Here is a 14,404-nt window from a genome sequence, read left to right as displayed (position 1 = left end):
TTCAAGTGGGTTCCATTTGTGTCTGTGTGCGCTCATTTGCTAAGTCCTGTCTGACTCTTTGCACCCCCACAGACTGTAACGTACCTGGATTCTATTTCAGTGGTAATTAAGGTTTAAATACTTTAACACAAAAAAAGATGGCAAGAGAAACCAGTGAAACATTAAATATGTTATAAATGAAGTCAATAAGTTTATCTTCCTGTATACTTTTTAAATTTCTCTTAAATTACTTACCTTTCATTAAGCACATCATGTACAGCAGCCAAGATATTATCCAACTGCTTAACTAGCACCTTTAAAAAAAATTAATAAAAACTTCAGATTTCTATACTTTTAAGAATAACATTATGTACTTTTTCTTACTTCTGGTTCCCTCCAGATTCTAACTGGACCACATCTTACTTTTCTTGTTATTCCCAGGTCCCAATTATATCAGGAGGGTCATAAGTTACCTTTCAGATTCTGAAAGAAATTTACCCATTGGAAATATACAGCCACGATCATCAATGAGGGAAAAAACCAACAACTCTTTTATTTACTCTGATACGCATTTTTAAAACAAAAGGTGAACTGATGGATAGAAGAAGAGGTAGAGACATATATGATAAAGTCATACAGTGTTAAAGTGTTAATGACAGAATTTAGATGCTATGATATTCACTGTAAAATTCTTTCAATTTACTGTGTACTTGAAATTTCTCATAATAAAATCAGGCAGGGGGACCTGGAGGAAAACTGCTTTGAACCAAATGTCATTTAAGTCACTACACCATTTTCACTAACTTTCTCCTATTCTGTATCATGTTCTTAACAGTAGGAGACTTAGTTGTAGGGCAGAGAAATTTGTAACTGCTCCTGTACTTTATTCTTTTTTTCTGGCCAGGCCAAGTAGTTTGCAGAATCTCAGTTCCCTAACTAGGGACTAAACCCAGGTCAAGGCAATGAAAGCCCAGAATCCTAACCATTAGACCACCAGGGAACTCCCTCCTGTACTTTAAAGAGCTTTTCCATTTACTTAGCCCTGGCCAAACTTACCCCTGAGCAAATTATGTACCTCCTACTCCAGTTTCACTTATGAAAACAGAGAGATATTCTGTCCCAGGACACAGGATAAAAAAGTTCCAAGACAACAGAATAAATATGTAAAAGGTCAAAAGTACGTTATCGCAGAATGAACCAACACAGATCCAACATTTGTGGCTAAATTACACATTTGGGGCATTAAGTTCAAAATGATCATAATATAGGCCAAATAATCTGGAATTCCCTATTATTTTCCTTTAGAAGCAAACCTTTTCCCTTCTTAAACTACTTCAGATAACGTTATCTAGTGTACTATGGATACGCAAAACTGATCAATATTTCCAAACATACTATACTGACCAGTTTATTTTCTGGTTGCTGAATAAATTCTTTCAACTGCTTTACAGTAGCCAGTCTTCGGTCTCTGTCATCTTCCCGGGTGATCCTCCGAAGAAGATTCGACAGTCGAGACTCATCAGAATAAGACATCGATCGCTCTGTGAACATAAACATTGAGAATGAATCAGCACAGAAACTTAATAGCCCAAATATTTTAAAGTATATTAATAACCACAGTCCACCAGACAATTAAAACAAAGCTTAATGAATGTTAAGTCCTATAACATTTTTTTTTTATAACTATTTATTTTTGGCTGTGCTGGGTCTTTGCTGCCACAGGGGCTTTTACTCTAGTTTCAGAGAGCAGAGGCAACTCACAAGCTGTGGTGTGTGGGCTTCTCATTACAGTGGCCTCTCTGTGTGGAGCTTGGGCTCGAGGGGCACGAGTTTCAGTCGCTGTGGCATGTGGACTCCACATGGGCTCAGTACTTGCGGTTCCCGGGCTCTAGAGCACAGGCTCAGCAGTTGTGGCACAAGGGCTTAGTTACTCCACAGCACGTGGAATCTTCCGAGACCAAGGATCAAATCCATGTCTCCTGCACTGGCAGGTGGATTCTTTACCACTGAGCCACCAGGGAAGCCCAGCCATAACACTTCTGTTCATCACTATAAACCCAGCCCCAGCAGACTGCCAGGCACACAGCAGACCCCCAAAAAAGATAAACCGACACAGACACCTCATTCCAGAGAACCAACTAACAGAGAAAAAAGAAAGGCTTAGAAATTATTCTCTTCAGATCTGTTCCAAACTGTTTTCAACATCCAGGTAAAAAGCACAGGTAAGAAGTTTCAACAGGTTTAGAAATGAAGTCACTATCAGCCAGAAAGAGGTTACATGCTTCTCTTTCTCACCTAGGTCTCCCGCTGGAAGGGAGCCTCTTGTTACATCATCAGTTTCCTAGGACAAAGTTTTGGTGAACTGCAATCACACATTCGGTTCAACAAATGTCCAGTTACCACCTACCATGTGGAAGGCATGTTGCCACAAGGAAAGTGGCAAATCAAAACTTTCCTTCCCTTTTTTAATGACAAGAACAAGCAGGAATGCTCAAACAATGGTGAACACTACTAACCAAGATGGCTTTAAATAAAGTGTTAAATTTTTCTTTTTAAATTTTCAACTGTGCAATTCATCATAATTAATGAATGTACATTAACACAAACCACATTAAATGGTCCGACAGTTCCAAAGGAATGAAAGGAAAAGTGATAATAAAAGAAATTGTAACATCTAAGAGAAGGAAGAAGATTTTTTAAAAAGCTTAGCCTATAGTCAGCAAGGATGACTGCTAACAATGTCTTTAGGTTACTAGTCAAGAAATCTAGGCTGTATTTACAATGCTGCCACTAGCAAACTGTGTAACTCTGAGCCTGTGAGGGGGGAGCCAGATTGAATTAGCTTCAGAGTCACGTCCTAACTCCACCATACCTCTTTTTTTTTTTCTTCATACCTAACTCTTAAGACTTCAAATACTTTCAAGAGATATTTCAGCCTATGACTTAGTCATGCCACTTTAGAAAAATTTATCTACTATGTATTCTACAGTATTTTTTCATTTGGTGAAATTTTAACTGTTAATGTTTTAATTAAAATTTTTAAAAAAAGAAAAATTTATCTAAAAGAAATCACTTTTTTTTAAAGCTGCATGCAAAATAAAAAAAGCTCTATACAAAAACGTTCACCAAGATACAGAACACACACACACACACACACACACACTCCTCACTGGGAAAAAAATGGCTATAAAGTAAAGGTCCAAACAGTAATTATATCCAACAAAGTATATAAATCAGAAATCTTGACTTCTTAATCAGCTTTACCAAAAAAATAAATTTCTCTTTCAGAAAAAAGACCATTACCACTAATCCTATGAACGTTTAAGACATTTTACCCATTCAGCAAGGCTTGTGTTATAAAGCAAGCAATAACTGTGTGTTTAACTTTAAAAAAGGGCCCAGTCCCTTTACTAGAGGTAAACAGAACTCTAGAACTCTAGGGGCCTACCCTCACCCTAGAGTTGAAGGACTTGCTGCAGAAGAGTCTGTTACACACTATATGTTCAGTATCTATACTGTAACCAGGAAAATCCTTTCTTAAAAATCTTATCCAGTCTCCTAATCTTATTTTAAGAGAATTCTTTTTAAAAGTATTAAAAACCTCTCTGGTGGAAATTTATGTTAGGGAACAGCTGAGAGGAAAAAGAATGCAAACAATTATCACCGACACGTTTCTCAACTCAGTAAGCTGACCAAGTCACAGATGCGCAAGGCACTGGTGTGAAACAAGGCATTTCGATGTCTCAGTGGAGGCAAGTGCGATGGTCCCAGGTCACCCAGTCTTACCCTGTGATTTCCTCATGTCTTTGATGGCTAACGCACGACTGCCATGCTGAATACTGGTAAACTCAGGGCTGGTCACATTGTTAACCCTCAGCTCTTGCCCCAACGACTTCCGACCATAAGTATTTTCCCCAGATCCTCCATTGACACTGTAGCCACCTAAAAACAGCAACATTTATTTTATTTCAATGCGCTCTTTGTTTCACTCCATCAATTCCTGATAATTCAGGTCCTTCTGACTCAATCTTAACCAGCCTTTGCTTCTACTCTTTCTCTGTGATGCATGCCTTGATTTCATTTTGTTATCTTCAGTGGAAGATCAGATTTTGCACTTTAAAACTTTTTAGAATTCCAGAGGAGAGACAGTAGTCAAGAAAGACTTTAGCCTCAGTGATAATACTGTATTACGGGGGCAAGAAACTTGCACTTACGTATTTTACTGCATGTGTAAAAAGTATATTTAAATTTATAATTAAGGGGTAAACTTTCAAAAAAATGTTTCAAGAACAGCACTGTGTTTAATAATTATATTTTAAACATATTAGAAGAAAAGAAGGGGAGAGAGGGAAAGAAAGGGAAGGAGAAGGAAAAGGAAAAGGAGAAGTAGGTAGGTTAAAAAACACACACACACAAAAGCATGCCTCTGGCAATAAGGAAATATTAATATATACCCTTTTCGTCATTCTGTATATCAGCATGGATTCTGGTATCATCATGCCTTTGCCGAGACACCACAGCTGAATTTGAAGGTTGCAGTCCATAAGAGGAAGACCCACCCCTATCTCTGGATGAAGAGTATTTTAAATTATCTGGGTCGGCTGATGCACTATCAGGTCTGCAAAGAGAGAAGGGTATAAAGTTACAACTTTAAAAAAACATTTTGATAACCCAAATCATAAATCTTTCTTCTATACAAGCCTCTATCTTCTCATTGCTAGTATACAAAAGCACTCCAACATCTAATAAGTCTTTAAACTAGGAAGAGATTGTCAATGGGTGAAACACTAGCTTTTCAGTCCCTTCTACTATCTAAAGATTCATTCAGAAATAGCAATAACTTCCAGGAATAGGGTGGCCAACTCAATACCTAAACTGGTTTTAGCACTGAAAGTTCCATGTCCTATGAACTCCCTTAGTCCCAGGAAAACTTTTGTAGCTGGTCACTATGGACCAGGGTTCTTTTCACGTAACTTGATAAAAGGAGTAGTTGTTTCTAAATCGCCTTCTCTCATAAGAAGGTTAACCAGTGGAAAATTAGTCTTCTCAGTCATAAAAATAAAAAACACTGGCAACATATCAGGCAGGAGCAAAGTGTTACCAAATTATTTTTAAACTACTGCCTAACAGCAATGTGGCACTCTATCTCTCTCACCTAAATTCGTAACTTGATTATTTGGTGGGAAAATAGATTACAGAATGAAATCTGAAAGCATGCTCAGTAGGGTATTAGGAAAGAACACAGCTGAAAAACAAGATTATTTTAATGTATGGTAATCCTGAGGACTTCATTATTAATAAATATTCTTTATATAAACAATATCTATTAATAATAAAGACTGAGTCAATTAAAAAAATAGTATCTATTAAAATTATAAAAAGTGAGGAAAATAAAAGGTATCCAATAAAGCTGAAGGTCACAGTCCATAATCTATTTAAAATTCAAATGCTACCTAGAATAATCCCAGATATCTGGATATTAATAAACAAGTGGCATAGCCCCAAGGTAAAATCAGTATGCTTACCTAAGAATCATCTCTATGCCCCAATGGCCCTATCAGTAAAACAGAAAGCTAAACTCTATAATTTCTCATGAAACTTATTCTTTCTTTAATCAACTATCAAGAAAGAAGGTATCAAGATATATAAGACAACACTAACTACTCTATGGCAGCACATGAAAAATATGAAGAAAAATGTTCCTCTAATACTGATATTTCTTTGGAGAGGAACGACCTTCTTGGGGGGAAAAAAATCATTCTTATCATATTTACTAAAACACCTTCTGAACCATAATTTTTTGGTGACATTATCTGGGGACATTAAGGACACTGGCAAGAGCATAAACTTAGCTGTTTCTCGATCCCATTCCCCTATGCATGTATAAAAAAGGACACAGTGTCTGTGTATTTTATCTAGAGTTTATCATCCTTTCCTTGTCCCCACCCACAAGAATACTAAATATGAAAAAGTTGCATAGGCTCAGACATCCTGATCTGAACCTACTGCAACCATTGTTAATACAGAATGTAGACAAACAGATTCAATTAACTTGGACACCTCCATGGCACACAAGTCTAAATTATTCCTAAAGGTTCTGAATCTGAAACTTGATAAATATTCATAACACTAGCATACTAACTAAACATATAACTAAGGTTCCATAATGGAGTATATTCTTCAAACATTCAGAGTTCACTCAACAAAGCTTAGAACTTCCAACATATGAAAAAATAAAATCTATGGAATTTTAAAAAAATGTATGAGGATATTTTCTAAGTGTAGTAAGTCTACAAGCATTTAAATGCCTTTACCACTAAATGAAGCGTAAGAAGTCCTCAAAACTTACATAAGGACCTGCCCTATGTGTCTAAAAGGAGCATACTCGATGAGCACCTATAATAAACCAAAACACACCACTAATTTCTAAAAGGGAATTGAAAAATAAGAGAATCTATAAGCTTTAATGATTTGGGCAGACTTTAAACCTGTCTGTATGTATGGCACCTAACACAACCTGGAAATTGTTAGCAAATGAATTAATAAAACAATTCTGAAACATCAAGATAATTAAAGTCTTATCAATATTTAAATAAATATTGAAATACTCTGGATTTCTAGTGTCCATTATGCTTAATATAGATTACATATGAACTCTTACTATGAAGAGTTAAATATTTGTATCTTTTTCTGGTGACACAGCAGTAAACACAAAGCAATACAGAATATGGGTTAAAAAAAGATCTAGGCTCAAATCTCAGCTCCAGCATGGGAAAGGTACGTGTGACTCTGCACAAGGAAGTTAACTTCCAAGCCTCTGATGTCTGTTGCAAAAAATGGGGATAATACCTAGAGATTATGTGATGTTTTTATAAGGCTTATGAAAGAAAACAAGTTCTTAAGAAATACTTAGCTTACAAGGTACACTCAAAGTCAGTAGGTCCATAATACTAAATATACTCAAGGCTTCCAGTCTAACAGATAAATATAAATCATTAATGAACATATGAATACTATCAAAACAAGTTTTATACTCAGTATACAATAAACTGATTTTAACTTCTTCATTGAAAAAATTAAGCAATCTACTGCTACCAAGAAAAGAAATCCATTTCTACTTAGGAATCATACAAAACTAAACAAACAAAAAAACAGAACAAATTTCCCAATTTGTTAGAAATAAAATCTCATTAGTATATACACAAAGTATATACACAAATAAACACAGAGACTTTTCTCCCCAGAATTTGAGTTTTCAGAAATATAATGAAAAATTCACTAGAGCAGAACTACTGACTCAGAAATGTCTAAAAACTCCCTGGTTTCCAGGTTCTTTTAATACAAACCGATCAAACTACTTCTAACCAGAATTCAAGTTATAGATATTCTGAACCCAAAGACACAAAATGGTTCAGCATTTATATGAAATCTTTATAAGATCTAGACAGCCTAGTTCTGAAAAAGTCAATATTAGGCAGTTAGCATCAACAAGATCATCGCAGTCCAATAAATAGAAAACTGTTAAGAATGGAAATAAGCACTTAAAATGAGACAATCAAAGGGCACTAAAAAGAAAATGCAGATTGATCTCAAAGAGGCAGGCATAAATGTTAAGCTAGTTGTAAGGGCTGAAAAAACTATCATCTACCAGAATTAGTATCTCAATTTAGTGATAAAAGAAAATGTATTTGTTAAGACTAAGTATCCTAGCTAGGACCCAAAAATACCTCCACAGCCCCTTTAACACTCTAAAAATATTATGGAGAGAGAGGGAAAAAAAAAAAAAGAAATGCATAAATTCCCCAAAATGATTAAACTGAAGTTAAAGCCTGATGTACATGCCACATGAGAGGTAAGTTTCTAAAGCTCATACCTCAAAAATCGCATACTGTATAATATGGAGCCTTTGTGATGTTTTTGCATCAAGTCAATCTGTAAGACAGTAGTTACAATATTAGTGAGGACAGTGGGTTAAAACATTTGTTTTCCAAACATGAAGCAAATATCATTCATGAGTAAGGTGCTTTCAGTTGCACTATGGCCTTCTAGGGTTCATATGCTGAAGCAAAAACTGAAATGGAATGCCACTCTCTGCCTTAGAGGACAGAGGCTTGAGGTAGCAGCGAAAAAATTTTTAGAACCAAAGAGAATTTAAATGTTAACTATAACATACAAATCACATGCAAATATAGTTACCACTCATTTTAGTTACCTATTATCAATATACAGAAAATGTAATAAATCAGGGACATTACTCACTTTCACTGACCCAAGCCCCAAGATCTCACATCATCAACCTACCCAGTGTTAGGGATAGTATGTAACCCCTAAATGTGGTTTTATAGTCCAGTTCTTGTAAGCATCATGAAAAGCAACTAAGGAGGGGGGAAAAATCAGCCTGGAAAGGTGAAGTCAGGGAATTCTCTATCAGAAAGTAGCTCCATAAAGCACCCCAAAATGACTTGATGCAAACACCACACCTAGTGGTGCCACCAGAAAAAGCATGATATTGCTTCAAGTTGTTTTTAACTAGGCTTATTAAGGGATTTCACTCAAATGGTGAGATCTAATTTGTAGTGAGGATAAAGTAGGAAATGAGATCTGCACTAAAGCCAATGAGGTGGGAATGCGTTAATTCTCTGAAGCAGTGGCACTCAAAGATGGAGAGCATCACTGTCACAATGAAGTTGCAGAATATGCTGTTTTTCATGCTAACAGTTCATACCACTAAAAATTTACCGTTTAAAAATAAATTCAAGGTTATCCCTGTGATGTCTCTTACTCACCTGGATTCAGACATACTTTCAAAAAAGTGTAAGAGAAAAGGTGAAACTATGCATAACTCTGAGACTTGAGTACATCACACTTTCACATGAGAGACAATGCTCTGAAATATGAATCTGTGGCTAAAACATTAAGTTGGGAGGCTCAGGGACTTCATTATATGAAATGCCAAAGGAGAAAATAGTAAGTTCAAATTTAATAAAACAGAATTGAACCATGATGCCAAAATTAAAAATTATAAATGAGTTTACCTCAGTTTTACTATCATGAAATATTAACAGTATTTCTTGATGAAACTTCCTTAGGTACTTAATAAGAATTAAGTATTAAATACCAAATTTTAATTACCTATTTATGGGTTCTTTAGTAATCAACTTTTAATATCAATCAAACCTTAACTAATTAGTTTTTGCAGTCTCAAAATACAAAAATATATTTAACTACTGTTGTAAAAGTGTAAAGAATTTCACCTTGCCCAAAGAGAGGCCTAAGCTTACCCCTCAACTGCTGGAATAAGTCTAAACTCTTGGAATATAATGCCTAATAAGAGTGTCCCTGTCCACCTGGAAACTTTGGGTCACACCAGAAAGTAAAACTATGGGATCTATGGTGAGGCCTTTGAATCACATGGATCAACTCAACCTTGAGTAGGGCTGAAAACCTAAGTTCATGCATGTGGGCAATTGATCATGGACCCCATGAGAACTCTGGACACCTACGTTGGGCTGGGCTTCCATGTTTGGTAACATTCCATACGTATTATCACAAATCAATACCAGAAAACAGGGAGAAGCTCTGAGTTTGGAAGTATCTGAGACTCTGCCCTATGTACCTTTACCCTTGGTTGATGTTCATCCGTATCCTTTAGCCGCAATAAACTGCAACCATGAGTATAACAGCTTTCAATGAGTCTTTAAGCTCTTCTAGTGAATTATCCCGGAGAAGGCAATGGCAAGCCACTCCAGTACTCTTGCCTAGAAAATCCCATGGATGGAGGAGCCTGGTAGGCTGCAGTCCGTGGGGTCGCTAAGGGTCGGACATGACTGAGCGACTTCACTTTCACTTTTCACTTTCACACATTGGAGAAGGAAATGGCAACCCACTCCAGTGTTCTTGCCTGGAGAATCCCAGGGACGGGGGAGCCTGGTGGGCTTCCGTCTATGGGGTCACACAGAGTCGGACACGACTGAAGTGACTTAGCAGCAGCAGCAGCAGCAGTGAATTATCCAACCCAAGAGTGGTCTAGTTTGACCACTAGTGGTCCCCAAACTTGCAAGTGCTATTAGAAGTAAGGGTGGTCTTATGGACATGTTCCTTCTAACTTTGCACCTATACTTAAAATCACTGCATATACTCTAATGCAAAATTTAAAAGGTTGTAAATTTTGTTTTTATGTAACATCTTTAGCAAAAGATAGTTTTCAACTTCAATATAGTTTATATTCCTTCCAAGGAATCTCAAACACCATCTATTTGACAGACCTCTAAACCATATTAACCAAAAAGAATGAAGTAAGTAACTAAGTGGGTACTCCATTAGATTTCAACCTTTGTTTGCTTCACGTGCATCTACACTTTATCTTCAGTGTAAACATTGTTGAATATACCACTCCTATGGAGCTCTCTGCCTACAATTGAGTCTTCAATGCTGCCCATGACTCCCTAGCTGGGGTTCTCTGCTTTTCTATAACAGCTGTCAAACTTTCTGCACCTTTCTCTTTCCCTCAGTACTACCGCTGATAAAGATTCCATAAGTGACCTAAAGCAGCACAGCTAATTAGCTAATTAAAGGCAGAGTAAGAATGCAAACTCAGTTCAAGTTCTTCAACACTCCACCAACTGCCTGCCAACCCCCTTCCAACAATCCACAAGTTTACCTGGGTCTCACACAGAGCCTTCCTTCCCATCACACTCACACCATGGAACAAGTAAACCTCCTATCTACAGAAACCTCTGGATCCATACATTTCCCTATCTTCTGAGGTATGCCCTGCATCTCCAACTTTCCTATTTCTCATCACATTATCAACAAATAAACACACTCAGGTCTTTCCTCTTAAAAAAAAAAAAAAAAAAAACTCAGCTCTCTTTCTCCTTCTAAAGCTAATTGTATAGATAGACTTTTCACAGCCAAACCTCTGGGAAAAAAATTATCATCCTTCCCTTCACTCACTTTTCAACTTGCTGAAACCAGAGTCACACCCTGAATGCTCCAAAGTGCTCCACAGACACCATTCCTGCCAAAGTAGCAACTGCCACTGGTGGTTACTTGTCTTTCAAATCCCGTAAGTTTTTCAGTTCATCTTGCTCAATGCCCCCTGATGACCTGCGTTGCTTTTGACAACTTTCTATTCACATTTTCTCTGTACTACTATAAAGGTTTTTAGTAACTTTAATTCCTGTGACTTTCTCTCCTTTTCCCAATCCAAGTACCTTCTTTTGAACTTCCTTCTTTAATCAGTTTAGATTTCATGGTCTTTCATTTCAATAACTCTTCCCTAACTTCGTGTAATATTTCCCTCACACCAACCTAGCAAAATCCTAATCCTGCATAAATAAATTCAATTATCAATTATCCATCATCCATCAGTAAGTACCACATTCCCAGGTTCTTTCAAAGTTCATCTTCCACATTCACTATCTGGTCCCCATTTTCTTCAGATTCCAAAACACTGTCCTAAATTCCCTACTCCCTCTCTCCTTCCTTCTCTAACATTCTCTCTACTTGACCAAGAGGAAAAATAAAGATATGATAACACATGTGCACCCAACTCTAGAACCTTATGGGATTCCATCTATTTCTACCTTCTCGTAACTTTTCAAATAATCTTTCTCCTTTGGACTCTACCTTTTCCACCAAACTGAATCTTCTTAAACACGTAAAATTTTCTAATATCTCCCACTTAAAAATATAAAAACAAACTAAAAACCCATACACACACACAAAAAAAAAAAAAAACAGAAAAACTCCATCAATCCCACATCCCTCCAAACAACCAATCTGCCTTTGCACTTCACAGTCAAACAGAATTGTCTCTTTCTTTACCTCTATCTCTTTTACCTCTATTTCTATTATTTCTTTACCTCTATTAGCTCTTCTGTCTATACCAAACCAACTTCTATCAACTTTTGGCAAAACCAACTAAGACCTCCAGGTTGCTAAAAGCAAGATATATTTCAGATTGCTCCTTACTCATCCTCTCAAAGCAGGCTTTCACAAGGCTGCTGAGCAGGGCTGATCAGGCTATGGCCTGAATAAAGTGGGCCAAATGAAAACTTCTTTTTAAAATCCTTATAATAACCCAGGCTCAGATCCTGATAATTCAAAGTAACTAAATTCTTTCCTTCCTTTGGCTTATAGGATGTTATACTCTGTATTTCTTCCTACCTCTCCACTTCTGCTTTTTCAGGCACCTTTGAAGGCTTACTCACTCTTCTACCAAACCACTAAGCCTTGGAGTTTCTCAAAGCTTGACCATAGGCCTTCTATTCATCTCTTCTGCAAACTATGCTGATGGCAATACTTATCACCTGTATGACATCGATTCCCAAATCTAGACTTCCATCAAAGACGTGCACTCTGAGATCCAGACCTATATAACCAAGTGTTTAACAAAACAAACAAACAAAAAAGCACTTTTAATGTTCTAATGCCTCAAACACAACAACTGGCTCATTTCTTCCCAGAATTCCCATTTTAATAAATGTGGGCATTTTCCAAAAAATGGCACTATTTGGTCAGACAGACATATTATGTCGGTGCAAAAGAAAATGCAGTTTTTCACTGTTAAACTTGGCCATTTAATATTGGAACACATTCTTAAATGTGGTTATGTTATACGTCATTTTAAAGCATATTTCGCATTCATGATTTTTTGCTAATAACATATATATACAATTGTATATTATATATACAATATAAAATTGTATATTAAAATGATGTATAACATAACCACATTTATTTAAGAATGTGTTCCAGTATCAAATGGACATGAGTTTGAGCAAGCTCTGGGAGTTGGTGATGGACAGGGAAGCCTGGCATGCTGCAGTCCATGGGGTCACAAAGACTCAGACATGACTAAATATATACAATTGTATATTGTATATATAATATACAATTATATACCATTTTAATGCACATTTCTCGCTTTATTTTATTTTATTTTTTTTGCTATTAACTTATCACTAGCTGTTTCAGCAAAGTTCGGTTGTTCAGTTGTGTCCAACTCTTTGCAACCCCATGGACTGAAGCACGCTAGGCTTCCTAGTCCATCAACAACTCCTGGAGCTTGCTCAAACTCATGTCCATCAAGTCGGTGATGCCATCCAATCATCGCATCCTCTGTCATCCCCTTCTCCTCCTGCCTTCAATCTTTCCCAGCATCAGGGTCTTTTCCGTTGAGTCAATACTTTGCATCAGGTGGCCAAAGTTTCATCAGGTGGCCAAAGTTTCATCAGGTGGCCAAAGTAGACACATATTAGCTGTTTCTATTTATTTTAGACTAGGGAAATGATGTTAGACAAAAAACAAATCCAAGTAATTTTCTTATTCGAGTTCAAAATGTGCCATAAAGCAGCAGAGTCATCCCAACATCAACAACACATTTGGCCCAGGAACTGCTAACGAACATACAGTGCAGCGGTGGTTCAGAAAGTTTTGCAAAGGAGACCAGAGCCTTGAAGATGAGTGCAGTGGCCAGCCGCCAGAAGTTGACAATGACCCACTGAGAAGATCATCAAAGCTGATCCTCTTACAACTACACAAGAAGTTGCCCAAGGACTCAACATCGATTTTACAGTCATTTGGCATTTGAAGCAAATTGGAAAGGTGAAAAAGCTCTGGGTGTCGCATGAGCTGACCAAAAATTTTAAAAGACTGTCATTTTGAAGTGTCACCTTTTATTCTACGCAACAACAATGAACCATTTCTCGATCGGACCGGGACGTGTGATGCAAACTGGATTTTATATGACAACCGGCTTAGTGGCTGAACCAAGAGAAAGCTCCAAAGCACTTTCCAAAGTCAAACATGCACCAAAAAATGTCATGGTCACAGCTTGGTGGTCTGCTGCCAGTATGATCCACTACCGTTTTCTGAATCCCAGTGAAACCATTACATCTGAGAGTATGCTCAGCAAATTGATGAGATGCACCAAATACTGCAACACCTGCAGCCAGCATCAGTCAACAGAAAAGATCCACTTCTTCTCCACAACAACATTTGAATGCATGCTGCACAACCAACGCTTCAAAAGTTGAACGAATTAGGCTACGAAGTTTTGCCTCATCCGCCATCTTCACCTAACCTCTCACCAACCAACTACCACTTTCTTCAAGCAGCTCAACAATTTTCGCAGGGAAAATGTTTCCATAACCAGCAGGAGGCAGAAAATGCTTTCCAAGAGTTCATCAAATCCCAAATTTTTACACTACAGGAATAAACAAACTTATTTCTCATTGGCAAAAATGTGTTGATTGCAATGGTTCCTATTTTTGGTAAATAAAGATGTGTTTGAGCCTAGTTATAATGATTTAAAATTCACAGTCTGCAACTGTAATTACGTTTACATCTACCTAATAGTATGTTTTCCACCTCTAGTTCTCACCTCTATTCCATTTCTCCCCACACTACAACAAAAACA

General features: G+C 37.0%; 1 protein-coding gene across 2 annotated transcripts in view; it reads right to left on the bottom strand.

Moving 5' to 3' along the window:
* Window positions 1–14,404, bottom strand: part of SMG1 (SMG1 nonsense mediated mRNA decay associated PI3K related kinase) — a 95,557-nt gene that overhangs the window by 64,689 nt on the left and 16,464 nt on the right. Inside the window, exons 1-5 of one of the 2 annotated variants that reach the window (XM_088833118.1) lie at window positions 7,853–7,909; window positions 4,434–4,597; window positions 3,766–3,921; window positions 1,384–1,520; window positions 235–293 (exon numbers count right to left, since the gene is read on the bottom strand). In XM_088833118.1, coding sequence (XP_088689244.1) covers window positions 235–293; window positions 1,384–1,520; window positions 3,766–3,921; window positions 4,434–4,597; window positions 7,853–7,902 — 566 coding nt within the window. In that variant the 5' untranslated portion in view covers window positions 7,903–7,909. Of the gene's footprint in view, window positions 1–234; window positions 294–1,383; window positions 1,521–3,765; window positions 3,922–4,433; window positions 4,598–7,852; window positions 7,910–14,404 lie in introns of those variants that run through there. The other variant, XM_088833117.1, reaches the window with a different exon arrangement.

This window comes from Moschus berezovskii, chromosome 27 (genome assembly GCF_049115385.1).
Source record: "Moschus berezovskii isolate FMDL1 chromosome 27, NW_MosBer_1.0, whole genome shotgun sequence".
Classification (NCBI taxonomy): Eukaryota; Metazoa; Chordata; class Mammalia; order Artiodactyla; family Moschidae; genus Moschus; species Moschus berezovskii.
This window is presented reverse-complemented; position numbering and strand designations above follow the sequence as displayed.